The sequence below is a fragment of the Herpailurus yagouaroundi genome, unplaced genomic scaffold (genome assembly GCF_014898765.1).
Source record: "Herpailurus yagouaroundi ecotype Mexico unplaced genomic scaffold, PumYag 142, whole genome shotgun sequence".
NCBI lineage: Eukaryota > Metazoa > Chordata > Mammalia > Carnivora > Felidae > Herpailurus > Herpailurus yagouaroundi.
Genome location: NW_024412397.1, coordinates 22,138,151 through 22,159,868, shown reverse-complemented (window position 1 = coordinate 22,159,868; position 21,718 = coordinate 22,138,151). Strand labels below are relative to the sequence as shown.

The 21,718-nt window shown below is 33.7% G+C and overlaps 1 protein-coding gene across 4 annotated transcripts in view; it reads left to right on the top strand.

Moving 5' to 3' along the window:
* The window catches only part of DCC (DCC netrin 1 receptor), a 1,147,297-nt gene that overhangs the window by 949,588 nt on the left and 175,991 nt on the right, over window positions 1–21,718 (top strand). For all 4 annotated transcript variants that reach the window (XM_040478797.1, XM_040478799.1, XM_040478798.1 and 1 more), the window contains exon 14: window positions 9,078–9,188. In XM_040478797.1, the coding sequence (XP_040334731.1) occupies window positions 9,078–9,188 (111 nt within the window). The remainder of the gene's footprint in view (window positions 1–9,077; window positions 9,189–21,718) is intronic.

The following is a 21,718-nucleotide window of genomic DNA, read 5'->3' as shown; positions in this document are numbered from 1 at the left end:
GTGAATGATGATACCCTGTTCTGGAAAGCATATGGGAGACATAATTAATATTCATATACTGCTGATTCTAGAATCTCTCTGGAAAGCAATGTGTAGATATTTGTTATACACAGGTGTATATACGTGTGTGTGTGTGTGTGTGTGTGTGTGTGTGTGAGAGAGAGAGAGAGAGAGAGAGAGCAAGAGAGAGAGAGAGAGAAAGAGGGAAGGATCTTTACAGATATATGATCTATGTTTTCTACTAGGAATTTATTCCAATTATGCAGCCATATTTTCTGCAAATTTTTTCACTATAAACAGGTTCATTGCACTGTTACTTTAATAGAAAATTTTAAGGAAAAAAATACCCCAAGCATCCAAATATAGGCAGCTACTTAGAAAATTTTGTCAAAATCATATCAAGGAATACTGCTTACCTAATGAAAATGATAAATACTAAATCAAATGTTAATTATTTCAAACATGATTCAATGAATAACTCAACTTTAAATCAATATTAGTGTGTGAAGTTGATATTTATAAATAAAATATGAATTTGTAGGAAAATATTTAGAGTAATATATATACCAGAATATTGATGGTGATTGTTATTTACATTTGTAACAACAATAAAATATGTATTTTAAAATTATGTATATAACATGAAGAACAAAAAGGCAAGACCCTAATGCCATATTATGACTTTTGGTCACCAAAATTGAAAATTCCTACCACTAAAGCTAACTCTATGGCCACTGAACAGCTAAAAGGCAAGTGGCCCAGAAAATAAATGAAGAATCGTAGCCACCTGGCCAAAAGAAACTGCTGCTGTGAATTCTTTAGTATTTACGGTATTTTTGGCAAATGGGATTTAACACATTCAGCTCAGTAGTATCAAACCAAGATTCTGGCTCTCTAAATAGACAAACTTTTAGGATTTTCTCTCTAAAGAAGTGAAATTATTAAAGAAGAAAAAAAAAAGCCAGAAGTCTGAAATAAAGGTGTTGGCAACATTGGTTCCTTGTGGAGGTCCTGAGAGAAAACTCATCCATGTTTCTCTCCTAACCTCTGGAATTTTCTGGCAATCCTTGACATTCCTTGGCCTGTAGTTATGCTGCTCCTATCTCTACACCACCTTCTTCTGTTGCCTGTCTGTGTTCTCTCCTCTTCTTATAAGGGCACGCATCATGGATAAACCCCACTCTAAATCCAGGATGGTTTCATCTCAAGATCCTTAACTATTCATATTTATAAAGATCCTATTTCCAAGTGAGATCATGTTCTGAAGTTCCAGGTATTCAGGAGTTTTGAAGCAGACACTATTAAACTTGCTGACAGATACCTTTCATTTTCCCTCTCAAGAACAATCATTTTTAATTGTATTATCTAATGAACTTTATTCAAAAATAAATAATTCAGTCCTACATTTTTATTCATCTAAAATATATGGGACAATTAGATCTTCTAATCAGCATGAGCTATAACCCCTTACCACTCTGGTTTAATACCATTCCGGCCAAAAGCAAAGAAATAGGATGAATTAATTAGCTTGTTATTGGAATAGCTCACAAATGCCCCTTCCCATCTTTATAGATTTCTAGGAATCTGGACTCAAATTTGAATTCCTCATTCATACTGTTCTTTCTTCATTTCAACAATTACAAAATGAATTTGGGAAGACAAACAATCTGGGCAGTTATATTTGTAAGTGTACCTGATATTTATGGTAAAAACAAAAGTCACACAGACTCCATTCTTAAATTGAAATGAAGAAATAAAAACTGCCAGATAATAGCCTCATATCTATAAAACATTAAAAACAAGTTGTATAGAGTCTCTGCCTTCCTATCCCCTGATCTGTGACCCAACTTCAGTAATGCCTATTGCATTGCTAGATATTGTGGGAGTGTTTTCAGTGGTAGAGAGCACAGGTTTTGACTTGTTCCCAGAATATATTTATTTAGTAATGTATGCAATTTCTAGTTTACAAAATAATTGATTTTCTGTATGAATCTGCAGCACTTTAGAATGTACAAGACTTGACCCTATGTTTCCAATACCTATATGGTACGTGGATATATTGATTTGTCTGTTAAAAACTTGGAAATGCTAGAATGCTTCATTTGGATGACATAAATATTCAGGTGTAGAGACTCAAACTTGTTTTTTACAGTCCTCTGTTAGACAGGTGTTTTTTTGTTGTGTGTGTTTTTTACCAAGATAATGAGACATCTGCAATAACATAGTAATTCAGAGTTATAATAAGGATTTTAAATCATTGTTATCAGTTTCATTGTGGGATCCCATGTCAACTAAATTTTAAAGCGTTGTTTTTAATTTTTGAGTGCTCTTCAGAGAAAGTTGTTTTGAATTGAATTGAAGAGTTTTCTTGTGTTTCATGGCCAATATAGAATAAATGTAATGATTAACATGCATTGGTATTTTATGGACTGAAAAATGAAACAACAGCATAGAATTTTATAACAAGGTTAGCATTAGGGGAATAAAGGGAAACTATATTGTTTGAATAATGTACCATCTCTTAACATAAGTCCTGTAAAATTAGAAATAGAACAGAATTACAGAGCTTGAAGGCACTTAGTATTGGGGATAGAAACAGGCAGAAGATGATCTTCTTTCGACAATGTATTTTTTTTTATAGTTGAGGAATGCATTGCTACTTACACCATACTTTTTGTAGAATAAAATTATACTTAGAAGCAGGTAGGAAATACACATGCATGAGCATGCCCACACATAGGCACAGCATACACAAACACATGCCCACCCCCACATACACAATGAGATTGAATTATGGGTCCCTGACAAACCAGACCATTCATCTTATGCACAGTCCTAATTTTATAGAAGAGTTAACTGAGATCTAAAGAGTGACATTGCTAAGATCTACCACTAGTTAAGGAGATAATCCCAACTCGACTGTAGGCATTTCAACTCCTAGTTATATACTCCTTATACTATATAATATTGTCTTCTTTAGCTCACTGTATTGTAAATGACTCTGGCTATCATATGAATCTGTAATAGATCATTGGCATTAAAAATAATTTAACATTTATAACAATAATAATACCAGCATTAACTTTGACAACAGCCACTATGCTAAAAACAGTATGGAGTTTCTTCAAAAAATTAAAAACTAGAACTACCATATGATCCAGCTATCCCACTCCTGGAAACATATCCAAAAGAATTAAAATCAGGATCTTGAAGAGACATCTGCACTTGTATGTTCACTGTAGCATTATTCACAAGAGCCAAGGTAGACAAACAATTCAAATGTCCACCTAAAACAATTTTTTTAATGTTTATTTATTTTTGAAAGAAAGAAAGAGACACAGTGTGAGCTGGGGAGGGGCAGAGAGAGAAGGAGACACAGAATCTGAAGCAGGCTCCAGGCTCTGAACTGTCAGCATGGAGCCCGATGCGGGGCTTGAACCCAAGAACCATGAGATCATGACTTGAGCCAAAGTCAGACACTTAACTGACTTACCCACCTCGGCGCCCCTCAAGTGTCCATTGACAGACAAATGGATAAAGATGTGGTATATATCAATAGACCATGGAATATTATGCAGCCTGAAAAAAAATAAGGAAATCCTGCCATTTGCACCAACATAGATGGATCTGGAAGACATGCTAAGTGAAATAAGTCAGTCACAGAAGAACAAATACTTCATAATTCCTTTTGTATGAGGTATCTAAAATAGTCAAACTCATGGAAGCAGAGAACAGAATGGTGATTGCAAGGGTAGAAGATGAGGGTGAAATGGGGAGTTGTTCAGTGGGTATAAAGTGACAGTTACACAACAGTAATAAATTCTAGAAATCTTTTATACAACATAGCACCTATAGTTAACAGTATTGTGCACTTAAAAATTTTTAAGAAAGTAGACCTAATGCCAAACATTTCAACCATTAAAAAAAAGAGGACACAAGAAATCTTTTGGAAACAGTGGATATGTTTATTACCTTGATTGTGGTGATGGTCTCATGGATGTAGGCCTATGTCCAAACTCATCAAAATGTATACATTAAATATGTCCCGTTTTTGGTGTATTAAGTATATGCTTCAATGAAGCTGAAAAACCTCTATAAAAACACTGTATATATACATATATCCATATATATATTTCAAATTTAGTCTTTGTAACAATTTTTATGCATATATTCTCATTTTATTGATGAGAAAACTTAGACAAAGAAGGAGGGCAAACAAGTTTTTCAAGGTCACATACCTAATGAGCAGTGAGGTAAAACTTCAAATCTAATTCTGCCTGAACTGAGTACCTATACTCCTAGCTCTTAAACTGTAGGTGATGTGTTGCCAACCACAGATAATGAATGTGTGATTTTGTGTGTATAAAGGGATACATAAAGTGGAATAATGCACAATGGAAAAAGGTTTCTGTTGGATAATAAAAATTGAATATTAGCTTAGCAGCGAAAGGAGCTGCTTAACTCTAGGAGAAATTAAATCAAAGCTTTCCTACCTACTTCTTTTAAAAAATGCTATTTAAAATTTCTACTGGCCCAACTCAGGAAACACATCCTAGAAAACAATGTTTAGAAATATTCACACAAAAAAGCTTTAGATTCCAGACAGGCTTGTCTCTACCCTATCTTCAGTGAATAAATGAATAGATAGATAGATAGGTAGATAGACAGACAGACAGATAATGTTTTGAAAGTTCTTTAGGTATCAGCTCTCAGGATTGGGGCTCAAAAAATTGCTTGTTCATGTTGATCGTTGTTATAACTTTTGAAGACACCTCTTCTTTCAAATGTGAACATTTTGGGAGACAGCCAGCCAAAGCATAAGAGACTCTTAAAAACTGAGAACAAACTGAGGGTTGATGGGGGGGTGGGAGGGAGGGGAATGCAGGTGATGGGTATTGAAGAGGACATCTTTTGGGCTGAGCACTGAGTGTTGTATAGAAACCAATTTGACAATAAATTTCATATATTAAAAAAAATAATTAAGGGGGCGCCTGGGTGGCTCAGTCGGTTAAGCGGTCGACTTCGGCTCAGGTCATGATCTCGCGGTCCGTGAGTTCGAGCCCTGCGTGGGGCTCTGTGCTGACAGCTCAGAGACTAGAGCCTGTTTCAGATTCTGTCTCCCTCTCTCTGACCCTCCCCCGTTCATGCTCTGTCTCTCTCTGTCTCAAAAATAAGTAAACGTTAAAAAAAATAATAATAATTAAGAAAATAAATAAATAAATAAATAACCCACAAATGTGAACTTTTTTTTAATTAAAAGAAAAACCTTATACTGAATTTGAAGTTTAATTGAACTCTTAGGTTGATACATTGTAAAAATCATAGAATTATCAATTGTTTCCTGCCTTCCTGCTCATATTTTAGTTCTGGATGTAATCATTTTAGACAATAATTTCTTGCATATTTGCCCAGTGCTTTATACTTGCTACTGATGTCCTTCTTAGGTCCCAGCCTTGGCCAGGTGGATCTCTGAAAAGAATGGTCTCTGGCACCTCCGCAGGAGATAGGGCAGAACCAAGAGTCTTCTCCCAAAAGCACTCCAAGTTGTGATTAAAGCTCCACATAGTCACTTGGCTTAATTTATGTCAACCTTATTATCCTTATCTCTGAAGTGGGAGTAATAATGTATTTATGGCAAAATCATAGAGTGTGTGAAAATCAAGTCAGAAAACAATTTGCAAATGTTATCTATTAAATGCTTAATTATATAAACTATTCTAAAAGCAGTCTGGCATTTGATTCTCAAAAGAACATTATAAGATGGAAAAGCAGGTATTAGTACCTAACTTATATGGGAAATGGCAATTAAAAGTGCTTTCAGTACATCTAAATTTGCCCAGCTAAACTTGCAACCTAGATTTCTGAAGGTCATACATGGAATGTCTCTCTGAAAAGCTGAAATGTCTCATTCTACTTCTCACCACTTCCTACACTTATCTAGACATAGAAGAGGGTCGAGGTTTAATTCCGTTGGTAAAGGTTTCAGAAGACAGAATCAGAAGACTTGGATAAAGATATTTTAAAAGAGGATTTAGTTTTGGTTTAGCCCTACAATGTAAAACTAGGGCTTATTTGTAGATAATACTGTAGTAAAGCAGATCAGTGCAATCTAAGGAAGAACTTTTCCAACAAGAGAAACGGTTGAGTACATTCCCTCCCTTGGTGAACTTCTCATGCCAAAGGTATTCCTGCTTTATTTACAGGATCACTTTGTTAGATGTATATCCACATAGCTCTAGATGGGTCATTTGAATAGACATTAATTAAGATCCTTTTTGATATTGGGATTATATGTATATATTTAAACTTTTTTATACTTAATCTAGAATTTCTTAGGTGTTTCTAATGAGAAAGATTCCACAGCTCTATTTTAGAATAAAATTCAAATTAAAAAACATTTAAACTGAAATATAATAGTTCAAAGAAATTAGGCAGGATTTTCAAAGGGACCTGGGCAGTAATGTATACAGCATATTAAACCTTCACTGGATATCAGAGAGGATCACATAAATAGCTCATCTTCCCTCCTTGGAAGAGGTATTTTGATCAGTAGGTTAGGCTGGTTAGGCAAGACTCCAGTGGGGAAATACTTAATGAATGGTCTCTAAATTGACCTACGATTTCACTTCAAAGAACTGTTAGTAGGTTTTTGTTTTACTCAAGACTGAATTAGTGATATTGACAGATCCTCAACGCAATATATATAAATAAAAATTTGGCAAAATTATAAAGAAATCTTTCTCTCTTCTAGTGAGGTATTTTACTACTCGTATCTACTTTCTAGTGAGATGATTTAATAAATTCCTACTAAAAATTGATATATTCTGCACACAAAAAGTAACTTGATTTAAAGTCAAATGAATGGAACAGAATATAGGGCATTCAAAAAAGATTTCCATTGATATGTCAAAACATTGCATATGATAAGATGGCAGGTCATTCAGGGTTCAACCAGAGAATCAGAACCTGTGGAGATGTGTACTAAGGCATTTATTACAAGGAATTGACTTAAATGATTGTGATGCCTGGCTAGGCCATTCCAAATCCACAGAGCAGGGCATAAGAAAGGCAGGCTGAAATTCTCGGGCTAAAGTTGCTGTCTGCGGGTGAAATTTCTTCTTCAGGGAAGCCTTACTTCTGCTCTTAAGAACTTTCACTGGTTTGAATCTGCCCCCTCCCCAATTATCTAAGATAATATCCTTTGCTTAAAATCAACTGAATATGGACTTTAGTCACATCTATAATATAACACCTTAAATTAGTGTTTGAAAACTGAGGACTTCAGTCTAACCAAGTTGAATAAAACTGATCATTACAGATGGTATTCCTAATCACTGGTGGAGATGGTATTAATACAATTGCCCATCCTTTTCAAAGAAAAATAAAATTAAATTTTACTTAATATAAAAGAATATATTCTTGATGGTCTAAAACTATGTCAGATAAGACCACTATGAGAGCCATGAGGTACAATGATTAGGTAAGCATTTGTTCCCAGAATTGTCTCCCTATTATTTTCAATGTCCTGGAAACTATAATCAATCCACAATCCCTTTGCCTTAGTAATTAACAATGGTGCCTATGAAAAGGTGCAAAATGTTAACAAATTCAGATCAACATCATGTGAACTAAGGGACAAATCAAAGTGAGCACAAACCTATTGAGCCGTGACAAAGGCCTTTTGTTCAAAAGCATCCATTTGCTGCCTTCCTAATGATGTTAGATATTATATTTTAACCTAGTATTTTTGGGTATGTTAAGTGCTTCCTTAGCGGATCTTTCAACAGCTGCTTTGTGTGTGTGCATTCCATTGTCAGGCAGTGTAATGGAATCTATGGGTATATAGATAAAATACCAGTAATAACAAAAACAGCAACAGTTCTAACTATTCTCAGTCTATTTCTTTATGGAGCTTCTAGTCTATCTTATAAAATTAGAAGCCTCTTAAAGAGACAGCATTTTGTGTCATAGATACTTTTGTGTGGGTGAATTTATCAAATTGTCTTCTCTAATAGTATAATTTATTGAAGGTAACCGCTATGGACGTTAACAAGTCCATCTAACCATCACTTAAAACATTGTCTCCAATTAATAATAAATTAGAATTCCCCTAAAGACCAAGATTTACTCATCTGCCTACGCAAAAATATACAAATTTGTAACTGTGTACATGATAAGCATCATTTCTCCAATAGTTTATTTTCTTTATGAATCTTTCTTGTTACCAAATATTTGTGCCATTTTAGATTAACAAAATATAGATTGTAATTTAAATCTACCAGAGTTGTTCAACTTTGGAGATTTAAGGACTTGTCAGTTTAAGCCAAGTCCTCATTGTCTGAAGAAAGTCACATGGTTTTTTAGCAAGTGTAATTTGTTTTACAATAATTTGTCATGGTAATGAGCTGCTTGAGATTTAGCTAAAAGGACTATTACTTACATAAAAATTTATACATATCACACTAATGATCCATGGGCCATCTCTCATCAACCTGTATTCTGTGTGCTCTCTAAAAAATAAGCCCTGATGTACAATATTATATGCCCAAGTTATCATGGAGATAGACTTTCTTCATGCTTCTAGTATGGACAGTGATGCAAAATAAAGTATGCCTTGTGATAAAAGGCCTAGTATTTTCTGCTTAAGTGCTGTGGCTTTGGATTCTTCTTTCTTGGCTCAAAGAAAACATAATCACTGACCTTGAATAAATGATGGAGACATAAATTTTTAGGATGACTGTTCTTGATTTATAGACAGGCCTCTTCTAGACTGTGAGAAAAAATGATCCTTGCTATTTTTGATTATTTCTTCATCGTTCATATTTTATATTCTGCATCTGCCCTGAAGCTATTTTCAGGGATACATTTTTATAAACTAGGAAAAAATAAATGAGAATATGTAAAAAATAATTTGATTTCTTGCTGTACTATTTCTGCCCTTTTGGCCAAAATAATAATCACCACAACAATCACAAACCATGTAAAGATGTCTACTGTTTTGAAAACTCTTGAAAATAAGCTAGAAATTCTTTTTATTCAATAACTTTTTTTCCCCTTTCTGGAACATTCTCTTATAGGACTGGAGAAAGGAAGTCAGTATAGTTTCCAAGTGTCAGCCATGACAGTCAATGGCACTGGACCACCTTCCAACTGGTATACAGCAGAGACTCCTGAGAATGATCTGGATGGTAAGACCGATCCCAATCACTGTCACTTTGATTTCTATTTTCTTTGTTACTTCAGCTTCAAAGGCTCCCTTATTAGAAGTTGATGAACTCCAACAGTGGGGATATTTATTCCTTCTATATCATTCAATGCAAGACAAAACAAAATATAAAATACAAAATCCTCAGTAGATTCTTCAACAATACCATATAAAATTATGCATTAATTACATTCTTCATGGGTTATTTTTTTCAGGATAATTTGAAATTATGTTTTTTAAATTCATCTTATTGAATAATCAACCTTAACATTTTCTTCATAGGAATTGCTACAATTCCTGATAATAATCATGAAATACAATTACTTTACCCTTGCCCTTTTATGATGCTTCTGCAAAATAGCAATATGTATTTTTTGTTTGCTTGTGATATGGTCGTTAATATTTGAGATTTCATCTTTTTAAAACCAGGAATAATCTGACTTGTTTGCTTAATAATCTGCCTAGTTGTCTTAAGACATTTGTGGATGAGATACTGAGATTTTTATAAAAGTCATATATCAGTAATTTAAATATAAGCAAAATCTTCAAAATTAGAAGATGAGAAATAGTGTTTGAAATGAAAACATCATGACTGATAGGAAAAAAATCAAGAGGAATGGGTAATACAAGCAACAGAAAGAAAGTGTAAATAATAAAGCAGAAATATATGATGAAGAATTAGAATTAACAAATTAAAGAAGTAGAAATTTATGAAAAGAAGAGGTATTTGAAAAAGAAATTAGTTATGATCAGTACACTTAAGCTAAGGGATTAAAACCGAGACCAAAAAAACAAACCACATATGTATTGAAAATGAGACTGTCTAAATCACTGACAGTGAAATACTCTTACTCCTTCATTGGCAGACCTGAAAGCATCCAAGTTACTGCAACATGAACATTTCTATGTCCCTTCCCTTCGTCTCCTTTTGCTCTCTTGCTCCTTCCCTCATTTTTATTCTCATCCCAGTTCTTGCGTTGTCCTCTCTCCAGTTTGTCTTCCCTTGTTCCTTGAACTCCTCCTTCTTATTTTTCTTTCTTGACCTTTCCCTTCTCTAAGTAATTCACTATCACTCATGAGTTTCATGTAGTCATAGATTCCACTTTACAAAATAATTAATGTTGCAGTGAAACAATCAACAAATATCATTTCCACAATAATGGTAATTCCTACCACATGACAGCACATTAAAGAATATTCGTAGGAAACTAAGTAGCTTTGAGGGTATAATAGTAGATAGAAGGCATGACCTTCTCCTTGTGGAGTTTAAAGTATAGCAAAGAAAAACAGACATCCCAGATGAAGTCATAGGAAATTGCCATTTCATAGTTCAAACCTTGTTGAGTAGTGGAAATATCCTATCTATCAACATAGAATGAATAGATAAATTGATAGGCAAACAGACATATAGAAGGCTTGCATTTCAACTGAGACTGGAGGGAGGAAGAGGAGTTTGGAGTGCAAAAGCATACATTACAAACTGAGGGAGGAAGTGTGGAGGGCAAGTTGAATGCAGTTCTGAAGTCAAGATGGACCATGATACTATTTGAGGCCTGAAAAAAGACCATCAAGACTGAAACACAGGGATGACACATGTTGAGGTTTGTAAGATAGCAGGTTCTAAATTGGGCAAGACCAAATTAAGGATCTTGAACTTTGTCCTAAGAATGTCATTAAAGCAATAATGTGCTTTATCCTAAGCAAGTCATTACAAGACTTTTTTAAAATAGTGACTTAATTATGTTTTCATTTTGAAGAGATTACTGTGGCTGAAGCATAAACAATTGTATTCGATTAGACAACCATGGGCCAACTCAGGACAACCTTAGAGGTAATGTTAGATTTTTATTGGGAAAGAAACTCGGGGCTTAGAAGATTTGTCTTCATCTTTATAAATTGAAAAGTTGTGGAGCTACACAAAGTCACACTTCATAAAGCTTATATCCTTCACTAATATATTAGAGAACATTCATGTATTTACTTATTCAACATATATTTCTTTTGGAAGGTTTATATATATCAGGCATTATTTTAGGTACCAGAGGTTAAGCGATAAATAAGGTCCCTACTCTCGAGGGGTATAAATTTATTGAGATAGAGGTGGATAGTGATAAATGTTCTGAAGAAAAATAAAGCATGGTAGAGGGAATAGCAAAATATTAGGAGTACTGTTTTATGTAGGGTACTGAGACGATCTCTCTGATGAGGTAAAATATGATCACAGACCTTAAGGCAGTGAGGGAGGCAGCCATAGGAATAGGTCAGACAAGAGCCCTCCAGGTAGAATAGCAAAAACAGACATCCTGAGGCTAGAGCCCAATTGTTGGCTGAAGTATGGGGAGGAGGTCAGGATGGCTTGGTATAAAGACATGAGGATGTGCTCTGCTTTATTTAAGGAATAAAAAGGACAATTCTGATAAACTACATAATACCTTACTTTTCTATTTACTTGAGAAATAACTTTGAAAGTTTATATACTTGTCCTTTATCCTCTCATTTACCTTTATGAGGTATATATTATTAGCCTTACTTTCAAAGGACAGTAACTTAAGCTAAGAAAGTTAAACTAACTTAATCAAGTCATTAAGGTAGAAATTGTGGATCTGAAACTCAGGACCTAGTTTTGTAAGTCGAATGTCCAATACAGACCATCGTAGGAAAGCCTCCACTAATCCTCTAGAACTGACCCAGTGACAATAAAAGACAGTGATTCAAGGCAGAAGATTCTAAGAAATGAGGTCATATCATTTACCCAAACCTAAGGGACTATATCTCTTACTGGAAGGAGTGAAAATAAATGGAGCAGAGGTGCCGAAGGTCCTATAAAATATCCAGGATGGATGGGGCTCTCCACTTGACTTATGTGCTCTTTCTTCTCACTCCAAATGACTCACAATCTAGTGGAACCAAAATGTAAAATCACAGCCCCTGGGATAGCGCAAAACAGAAGTTTTAACTGTCTGCTTTTTATATCCATGCAATCTTAATATAATCCAATCCATACATCTGTTTTAATCGAGAATCTCTATGCTTTGGTCATGAATAGAGTCTTAATAAATACTGCCTAATTGGATTTTTTGAACATCTCTATACTCTTGGCTTAATAATGCCCCTCTTCTGCATGCAACATTCGTGCTTACTTTTTTTTCCTTTCTTGAGTATTGATGCATTTGTTATGAAATATAATTAAGAACTTATAGTGTGCCCCGTCATGGGGAGTACAAACATGAAAGAGATAAAACAGTTATCTTGAGAGATAAACAGGTAATGGCTGCAATGATTGAAAAGACTTCTTGAAAACAAAAAGTGCTTGAACTAAAAACTTCAGGAAAAGGAGGTTGACTAAGATCACAGGGAGGATAGGAGCACCTGGGTGGCTCAGTCAGTTAAGCTTCTGACTTCGGCTCAGGTCATGATCTCACAGCTTGTGGGCTCGAGACCCACATCGGACTTTCTGCTCAGAGCCTGGAGCCTGCTTCGGATTCTGCTTTTCTCTCTCTCTCTGCCCCTCCCCCGCTCACACTCTCTCTCTCTCTCTCTCTCTCTCTCTCTCTCTCTCTCTCTCTCTCTCAAAAAAATAACTAACATTTTAAAAAAAGATTACAAGGAGGGTGTGTAGGACAGCATAGTAGATATTCTTCAAAAAGGCCTTTAAAAAAATTATTTCTGCCGTGATTAGTTTAAAATGCATCCTCACTCATCCAAGTGCTATTCATTTACCAGTCAATTATCTTAACACATTTCAAATAATACCCCTTTTCTTATTCTTTCACTTCTTTATTTGGATTATACTTACTTAGACAATCCTTGTCCTTGTCCTTAGTGTACATGTTAGCAATCCAAAAAGGTAAATAAAAAATTAATAGAAGAAAACTAATGGAATTGACGCTTCTTATGCATAATACTGTTCTGGATTATGACTTGAAATTGTTCACTCTTAACACATGATAGAAACAGCCATTTTAGGGCACTAACTATATGAGTGTGCAACAGATATGGTTCACCTACTTTGTCAAACGGTGTTTCGTTGGCTGTAAGAAATTAATAGGATCATATATATTTGGTCCTAAGGCCTTTGTAATTTATTGACCCATAACCTCTTTTCACTGATACTCCTCTAAACTGATTTCAATTTCTCTTCCTTCCTCCTGTTTTTCTTATCTTGAATGCATCATTCAAATCTTAAAAAGCGTTACCCTTGGTAGGAATCAGTATTTGGACAAATGGACAAGCTCAGAAGTGGTCATAAATAGCTCCAAAGAATACACAGCCTGATGGCTTGTTCTATTTCCATACGTAAATGCAGAAATATAAATGTAAATATATATTTAAGCTAAGGGAATTTTCTTTAAATAGTCATCTCATTTCAACTCATTCATGTAAGTGTTTAAATCATAAAATAAGATATAAGCAGCTTCTACTATATAGCTTTCATGGCTAATGTAGGAAAGTTTTGAGTCCTAAAATCAGATATTTCCGTATAGAATTGCTTTGATTTCCCTTCAATAATAGATAAGGGGGAAGCAGCCATTTTGGAAACCACCAGAAATGGGAAGCATTCTTTGCGGTAGTCAAGGAAACCTCTATTGGGAGGGAAGTGCAGTGTTAGCCCTCCCTAGGTGCATCCTGTTACATAAAATTTTTCCCTCTTGCCTTAGAGTCTCCTGGGGAACTCCAAGGGGATGTTCTACTCGTTAGGGTGGTAGCTGAGCCCTGACAGTAACTCAGGAGAGACAGTAGGAAGTACAGACAGTTCAAAGCAATCCCTTCTTCTTCCGTGACTTCTGTAATTCCTCTTGCATCCTCCACTTGGCTTAATCCTTGTGAGGATCAACAGTAACTTGTAGAAAAACTCCAATTCCTTATGGGATTGTCCTTTTAATTGGGATGTTTTGTTAAAGAAATTATAGAGCCAAACCTCACTGTTCCGGGCTCCCTGAAAGCATGTTTGCTGTTGTTACCAACAGCTGGAAAGTTTTAAAATATTTATTTTGTGCCTCAAATTTTAAACTTAAAGAAACAAGATCATTAGAATTCCCCAAAGTTCTTATGTAAATGTCTTGCATAAGGATATGAGAGAATTTGTGATGAAGTTCAGCAAGGTATCCTCCAGGAAATTGAGCGTGGGGATCAGTTTGTGCTGCTTCCCCCCCGCCCTGCCGAATTTTGAAGTGAACAGGTAGAAATTGTGATTTGCAATCAATAATGATGTAATTTAAAATTAAACTTCTACCCTAAAATGGAGAAGGTTGACCAGCAAAAATTATCAATACAGAGAGACTCCTGAAAGTGCAACTAGGTGATGTAGCAAAAACTTTGAACCTGGGAGCAGGCTCTAATTTCCTGCCCTCAGGAAAGAGATAATTAGCCCTATTAGCCTGATTGAGTGAGGGTAAAACGAGGTTACTGCAAATGCATTTCATTTGAGAAGTCAGCCACGAAGCAATTCCTGTGTTTTCGTACCTGTGTGAATATGATATTCTTCAAGAACATGGTTTTGAGCAGGAACACATGAAAGGTTACTTTCAGAATAACAAAATCTAAAATGATGAGACCACCGTGAAAGAAAGGACACCACCTATTAAATTTGTCATCTTCATTAAAAAAAAAAAAAAAAAAAAAAAAAAAACAAAAACAGGGTATGAAAAGTGGAAAATCTCTAGGTAGAAGAATGAGAAATGAGAAAAATAAATTTTGGGCTAAATGGAAGAAATTGAAGAATAGAAAAAGAAAGGAAGAAGGAAAGGAAAAAGGAAGGAAAGATGGAAGGAAGGCCAGTAAAATATATGTGTGAGTTGTGGTAGGCTGAATAATAAATAGGCTCCCTCTCCAAGATGTCCATGTCCTAATTTCTGGAATCTGAGATATGTTAGTTTACATGGCAAAAGAGATTTTGTAGATGTTAGTAAATTAAGGATTGTGACACAAGAGATTATTCAGGATTATCCAGGTGGGCCCGATGTACTCACAAAGGTCATTCTAACAGGGAAGTAAGAAGAGTATCAAAGGTTGATGTCACAACAGAAGCAAAAGTTGGAGTGATGTAAAGCCAGGGGCCAAGGAAGGTGGGAAATCTCTAGAAGTTGGAGAAGGCAAGAAAGCAGTCATTCCTGAAGCCTTGAGAAGGAACATGCTCCTGGGTTGACATCTATATATTACCTCCCTGAGACCGATACTGGAGTTCTAACTTCTAGAAATGTCACATACAGAATTTGTGTTGTTTTAAGCCTCTAAACTTGTGGTAATTTAAACCACTAAGTATAGCAGTAATAGTATTTTCCAGGAAAAAATATTTTGATGTCACTTGGGTAACTGACAAAGATAAGTACAGTAGACCCTTGAAAAATGCCAAGGTTAAGCACACTGCCCCCCATGCAGTTGAAAATTTACATATAACTTTAGTTTCTCCAAAACTTAACTACTAAAAGTTTACTGTTGACTATAAGACTTAGTTAACACATAGAGTCAGTTAACACATATTCTCTATGGTATATGTATTATATACTGCATTCTTACAATAAAGTAAGCTAGAGAAAAAATGTTATTAAGAAAATCAAAAGGAAGAGAAAATACACGTACATTACTGTATTTATTGAAAAAGTATCAGCATGTAAGTGGACCTGTACAGTTCAAACCCACATTGTTCAAGGCCCAACTGTGTGCTTGTATCAAAATAAAAGTTTGCATCAAATATTATAAATCAGTTTGTGTTTTTAGTTTCATATTAGCCAAAAGGTATGAAACAATAAGCATTAAGGATGAAATATAAAAATAGGTAAAGAAAAGGGAAACACAATATATAGAAATGAGAGGCTCAAAAATCTAGAATTTCAGAGTCTGAACATTTAATGAAAGCCGAAATTGAGCAAGGACCAGAGATAAACAGGATGGTCTATGATGATACTCTTACCTAATAGATAGCTAAAGAAATAAGCGAAGGCCCAAAATTGTCTAAGATTTGAAAGAAGATAAACACCATGGCAAATTGCATATCCACCCAAGAATTGGTTTTTAAAAAATACTTTAAAATATGTATTTTTAGGGGCACCTGAATAGCTCAGTTGATTAAGCATCCAACTCTTAATTTCTGCTCCGATTGTGATCTCACCATTTGTGAATTCGAGCCCATGTCACGCTCTGCACCAATAACACAGAGCCTGCTTGGGATTCTCTCCCTCTCTCTCTCCCCTATAAGCTTGCTCTCTTTCTCTCTCAAATTTAATAAAATAAAATAAAAAATACATATATATTCTAAATTATCGGAAAAATAAAAATAAATAATGTGTTATATAGCAAAGTACAGAAAATAAAGTTGTTAGTAAGGAAAAATGGAAAACACTCTTAGATTAGAGAAATTCTAAAATTTAATAAAACTGAATTGACTTCCCTTTGTAAAAGGGACTTTCAGATCCTGTTAAAAACAAAATGAAACTATATATTTTTAAGACAAAAGCAAAAATATTAAATGAAAATTGGGCAAAGAATTAACAGGATACAAGTTGATAGGATTCCAGGGTAATGATGACATCACATACATACAATAGGCATACATACACACATGTGTATATACATGTATGCATGCAAACATACACACATGCATATGTGCACACAGAGACACATACATATGTATACACAGGCATATAGATGCACATGCACACAGACATACACACAGACATATGTACACAAACACCCACATGCACACATACATGCATGGAATGGATGTATAATTTTATATTGACAACTACAAATAAATATACAAGTCACAAAACTTCAAGTCTCAAATATGCAACTCTTAAAGTACATAAACAATATATTTTCCAAAAAATTCAAAACACCAAGCTCCATCTGAGAAAGAATCTTTTTAAATGCTTGGAACAACATAAAAATACACACTGATAGAAAAAATAAAAGAGAACTTGAAAAACAAAACATGGAATGAGAAAACTTAACATGCTTCAATCATAATTCCAAAGGAAAATAAAGAATGGAGGAAAAATAAATTTTGAAGAGATAAGTGATGATTTTCCAGAATTGATGAAATATATGGATTATCAGATTCAGGAATAATGCTTTACCTTTGATACATTGTACAATATCAAAGATAAAGACAAAAGAAGAGCTTAAAATGCCCAAGGAGAGATTACTTCTTTAGGGACTATAATTATACTGATGAAGACTCCCCTATAGGAACAATTAAGGCAGAAAACAATGAAATGTCTTCAAAGTGCTGATTAAAAAGTTACTGTCGGGGCGCCTGGGTGGCGCAGTCGGTTAAGCGTCCAACTTCAGCCAGGTCACGATCTCGCGGTCCGTGAGTTCGAGCCCCGCGTCGGGCTCTGGGCTGATGGCTCAGAGCCTGGAGCCTGTTTCCGATTCTGTGTCTCCCTCTCTCTCTGCCCCTCCCCCGTTCATGCTCTGTCTCTCTCTGTCCCAAAAATAAATAAAAGTTGAAAAAAAATTAAAAAAAAAAAAAAAAGTTACTGTCATTACAGAATTGTATATCTAACCAAACAACTATTCAAGGAAAGGAGGCATAAAGAAAAATAGACAACCACCGCCATCCTTTTTATAAAGAATGTACTTTTTTTTTTAAAAGATAAAGAAAATGACTAGAGGGATTATTAGAAAAGTGATTAACAAAATCATGTGACATATGGGTACATCTGAGCAAATTATGGCCATCTAAAAGAAAAATTATGTTTTGGAGACTTTAAAAAGTTCGTGAATATTAGGTAATGAACAAGGAGATCGTGGAGGTTAAACAGTTTTGAAATTGTTTTCATGATGTTCTCGTGAAAAGAAATGATATAATTAACTTCAGACTACAAGTTATATGTGATCTCAAAATTGAAAATCTTACAACCAGAAGGATATAAGAGTATATTATTTTGTATCAGGTAGAGAAAAAATAAAATAGAGGGAGGGGCTCTTTAGCTTATACAAATGAGGTCATAAATATGAAAAATAATACTTTATTATGAACAAATGGAAAATTAAAGGTGCATAATAAAGTCATAGAAATAAACTTTAATGTAGTAACAACAATAAGTGTATCAGATTCACCAGTTCAAGGATTCCATTACTTAATGGAATTTTGAAAACATCCATGTCTATAGTACTTACAGTTGGCAAAATTTATAATATAAATATTAAAACATGAAAAAGTTGCAAATAAAGAGATGAGACAAAATGCCAGTCATCCTAACAAAAAACATGTGTAGGTTTTTCTCTGGTAATTTTCTTAAGTCCAAAAACATCTTTAGGGGTAGAGTCACTATTAATGTTAAAAGGATTGAGTTATTGAAAATATGTAAATTGTTGAAGAAATATGTATTACTTATAAGTATATGGCTTTTATAACAAATTTAAACTATTAAAGCAAATCCTGATAGATCTTTATGAAAAAAATTACAAACATTTTAGTACACATTCATCAGTATAGAATCAGTAAATGTATACAGTTGTAGCTAGAAAATACAACAAACCAACACAAGTCTCACCATCTGAAGATAATCAGATTATCATTTTAACACTCTAATACATATCCTTTAATTTCTTTCATCATACACATGTCAGTATACACATACATGCATAAAATATTTATATAATTAAAAATATATAGATGTAACTAAAATGAGAATATATGATGCTTACTGTTCTTCAAATTTCTGTTTTCAATTATTTTCATTTTTATCTTTGCAGATTATGATTTTACCTAATCCTGATCATATTCAAATTTCTTCAGTGAACCCCAGAAAACTTTTTTTACAGATCATTTGTACAAACTAGAATTGAATCTAGAATTACACACTATATACAGTTTTTATATCCCTTAAGGCGCTCAATCTACCATAATTCCTTGTCTCCTACTCTGATTTATTGAAAAGACAAGCTTGTGGTCCTCTATTTTAAACGACCCTAGTATTTGTTTTTTTTTTTTTCTAATTATTTCTTGTTTCATTTAATTTGTTCCTCTAGGGTCTGTAGCTTTGTAAACTGAAAGCTATATATAAAGACCAATGTTATATTTGGAGATTTTTACACATCTCTCAGAATAGGAAAAAAATGAAAAAGCAAGGAATGTGGAAGATTTACCTTTCATAATTGAAATATGCACAGTTACAGAATTGCATATCTTTTTCCTAAGCATCCAAAAAATATTTAGTATTTGGCTGTAAGAAAATGGGTATTAAAGTTCTTGGATAATACTAAATTCATTCATTGATCACAGTGTAATGAAACTAATAGTCAATAATAATATGATATCCAATATGTTTGGAAATACAAAAATATTCTTTCAAGTAATTCGTTGGTCCAAAAGAAACCGTATTATATCTAGAATGTAACTTTTGGCACCTGATATCTAAGCAATCTTGTTTATTTGTGTATCTATTAGATTAGAAATATAGTGAAAATTTTATAAAATGGATTTTTTTTACTTTCAACAAATGCAGAAATTATTTTTGTTTGGCTATTATTTGATAAAATTCTTGGTTAAAATCAATAACATGCCATTTAAAATGCATTCAAGTTAAAGATACCAATTCGAGGGTAAGAAGTGGGGTCTACACCAATGAGCTCGCAAATGCGGTCCTCTGATGATATAACAATGTTAGTATATGATTTTATGCACAGAGGAACGTAGGTTGTAGGTGGCATGTCATGAAAAATTATTTCTTTCACATGGGCTTTTGATAGGAACCATCCATGATATGCTGGGTTACTAGTTGACAAAAAGACTTGCAAATGAGATGAGCCATTGGTATAACAGCCAATCCATCATGAAATTGAAGAATCCAGCCCCTTATTCTCATTCAAGTAGAATTCATCTTACATATAAGGAGTGTTGTAGGCAAAGCCAAATTGAGTTTGAAATCAATTTAAAATCTGCTTTTGTTCTTGGGCAAGTGGTTGTTCAAAATCTCAGCACTCCACCATACAAACGATGTACAAATTATTTAGATTTGGATAAATGTTCGAAAAAGTTTTAAGTCCTTTCCTTAGCCATAGCACACTTTTTAGTATCCTCATGAAATGTTTAATCCCCTTATGACTTCCTTGACTTTTTCTAAGTATAATGTAGTATATAAGGTTGTGGGGTTTGAAATCTTAATAACTAGGTTTGACTTCTGCTCCACTCACTGTATTATCATGCACAAGTAACTTAACTTCCCTAAGACCTGAGTTTTCTCATCTGTAAATAGGGTGTAACAACAGTATCTATCTCAATGGATCTCTGTAAGAATTAACAATGATAATGGAAATAAAGTACTCAGAAATGTATCTGATATATATTAAGCACTCAACAAATGCTTATTGTTACTGATTTTCATATATTAGATCTCAAACTTCAACAGTGGTATGAAATACTAATACCATTGGTCCTATGAATCTTTTTCTTGTTCATGATGATAAAACTCTGTTGTCTGCATTAGGGAATAGATGTATTTCTTCTGATGCAAAAGCAGGGCATACACTCAGTGTGTCTTAAAATCCCACCATCTAATTAAAGTATAATTTAATGGGACATCGTCATATATCATATGCAAGAAGGCATTTTGTAAAATTAGTCATTACCAGTTTCTTAAAAATTTGTGTTAATATGTGAGTTTAAGGAAACTTTCAAAATGTTATTATTTTGTAAGAAACTAAAAGCAAGCATTCTGCTAAATACTAAAATACTAAATACATTGTCCTTAAAATCCAAATAAACCAGGGAAGTTTCCTACTATTTTTATTATTCAACAGTGTAGAGGTTTTGATAAGAAATAAACACACAAAAATACTTAAAAAGCTATATGTCATTACAGAAGGAAAGAAATGCTATTTTTATGAGCAGTGTGATTGCAAATTTGGGAATTCCAAGAAACTACATTAAAAAACTATTAGAATTAATAAGAAAATTTAATATTAAAATTATATGTATATATACTTATATACATATACATATCTATGTATACACACAAAAAAATAGTTTTTTTATACTGGGCAATAATTAGTTCAAACATTAAAAAGAAAAGAAATGGATTCATATGGAAACCTAAAATATGATATCTAAGCCTAAATTTAACAAACTAAATGTATATGAAGAAAATAACATTTTATTAAAAGATATAAAAGAAGACATGAATAATAGAAATATATTCCTTGATACAAAATGTTACCATATCAATGCTTCTTCCGAAATTAATGATTAAGTTAATAAATACAACTCCAATCAGAATGTACTTCATATGGAAGAATAAATGTAAAAGAATTCCGAGAAAATTTGAAAAGTAGAATAAACATTAACATTTACAATAAAACATGATTTAAAAATCAATATAGTACTGTCTGGCAATGAAATAGACAAGTAGATCCATGTAACAGAATATAGAGGACAGGAATATTTCTTGCTATATTTGAGAAATAAACTTTAAAATGAATTTGGCATTTCAATGAGCAGATTATTCAATAAATGGCATTGAGACTATTGCCAGTACTTCTAGCAGAGCATAAAGTTGTCTTTCCCCT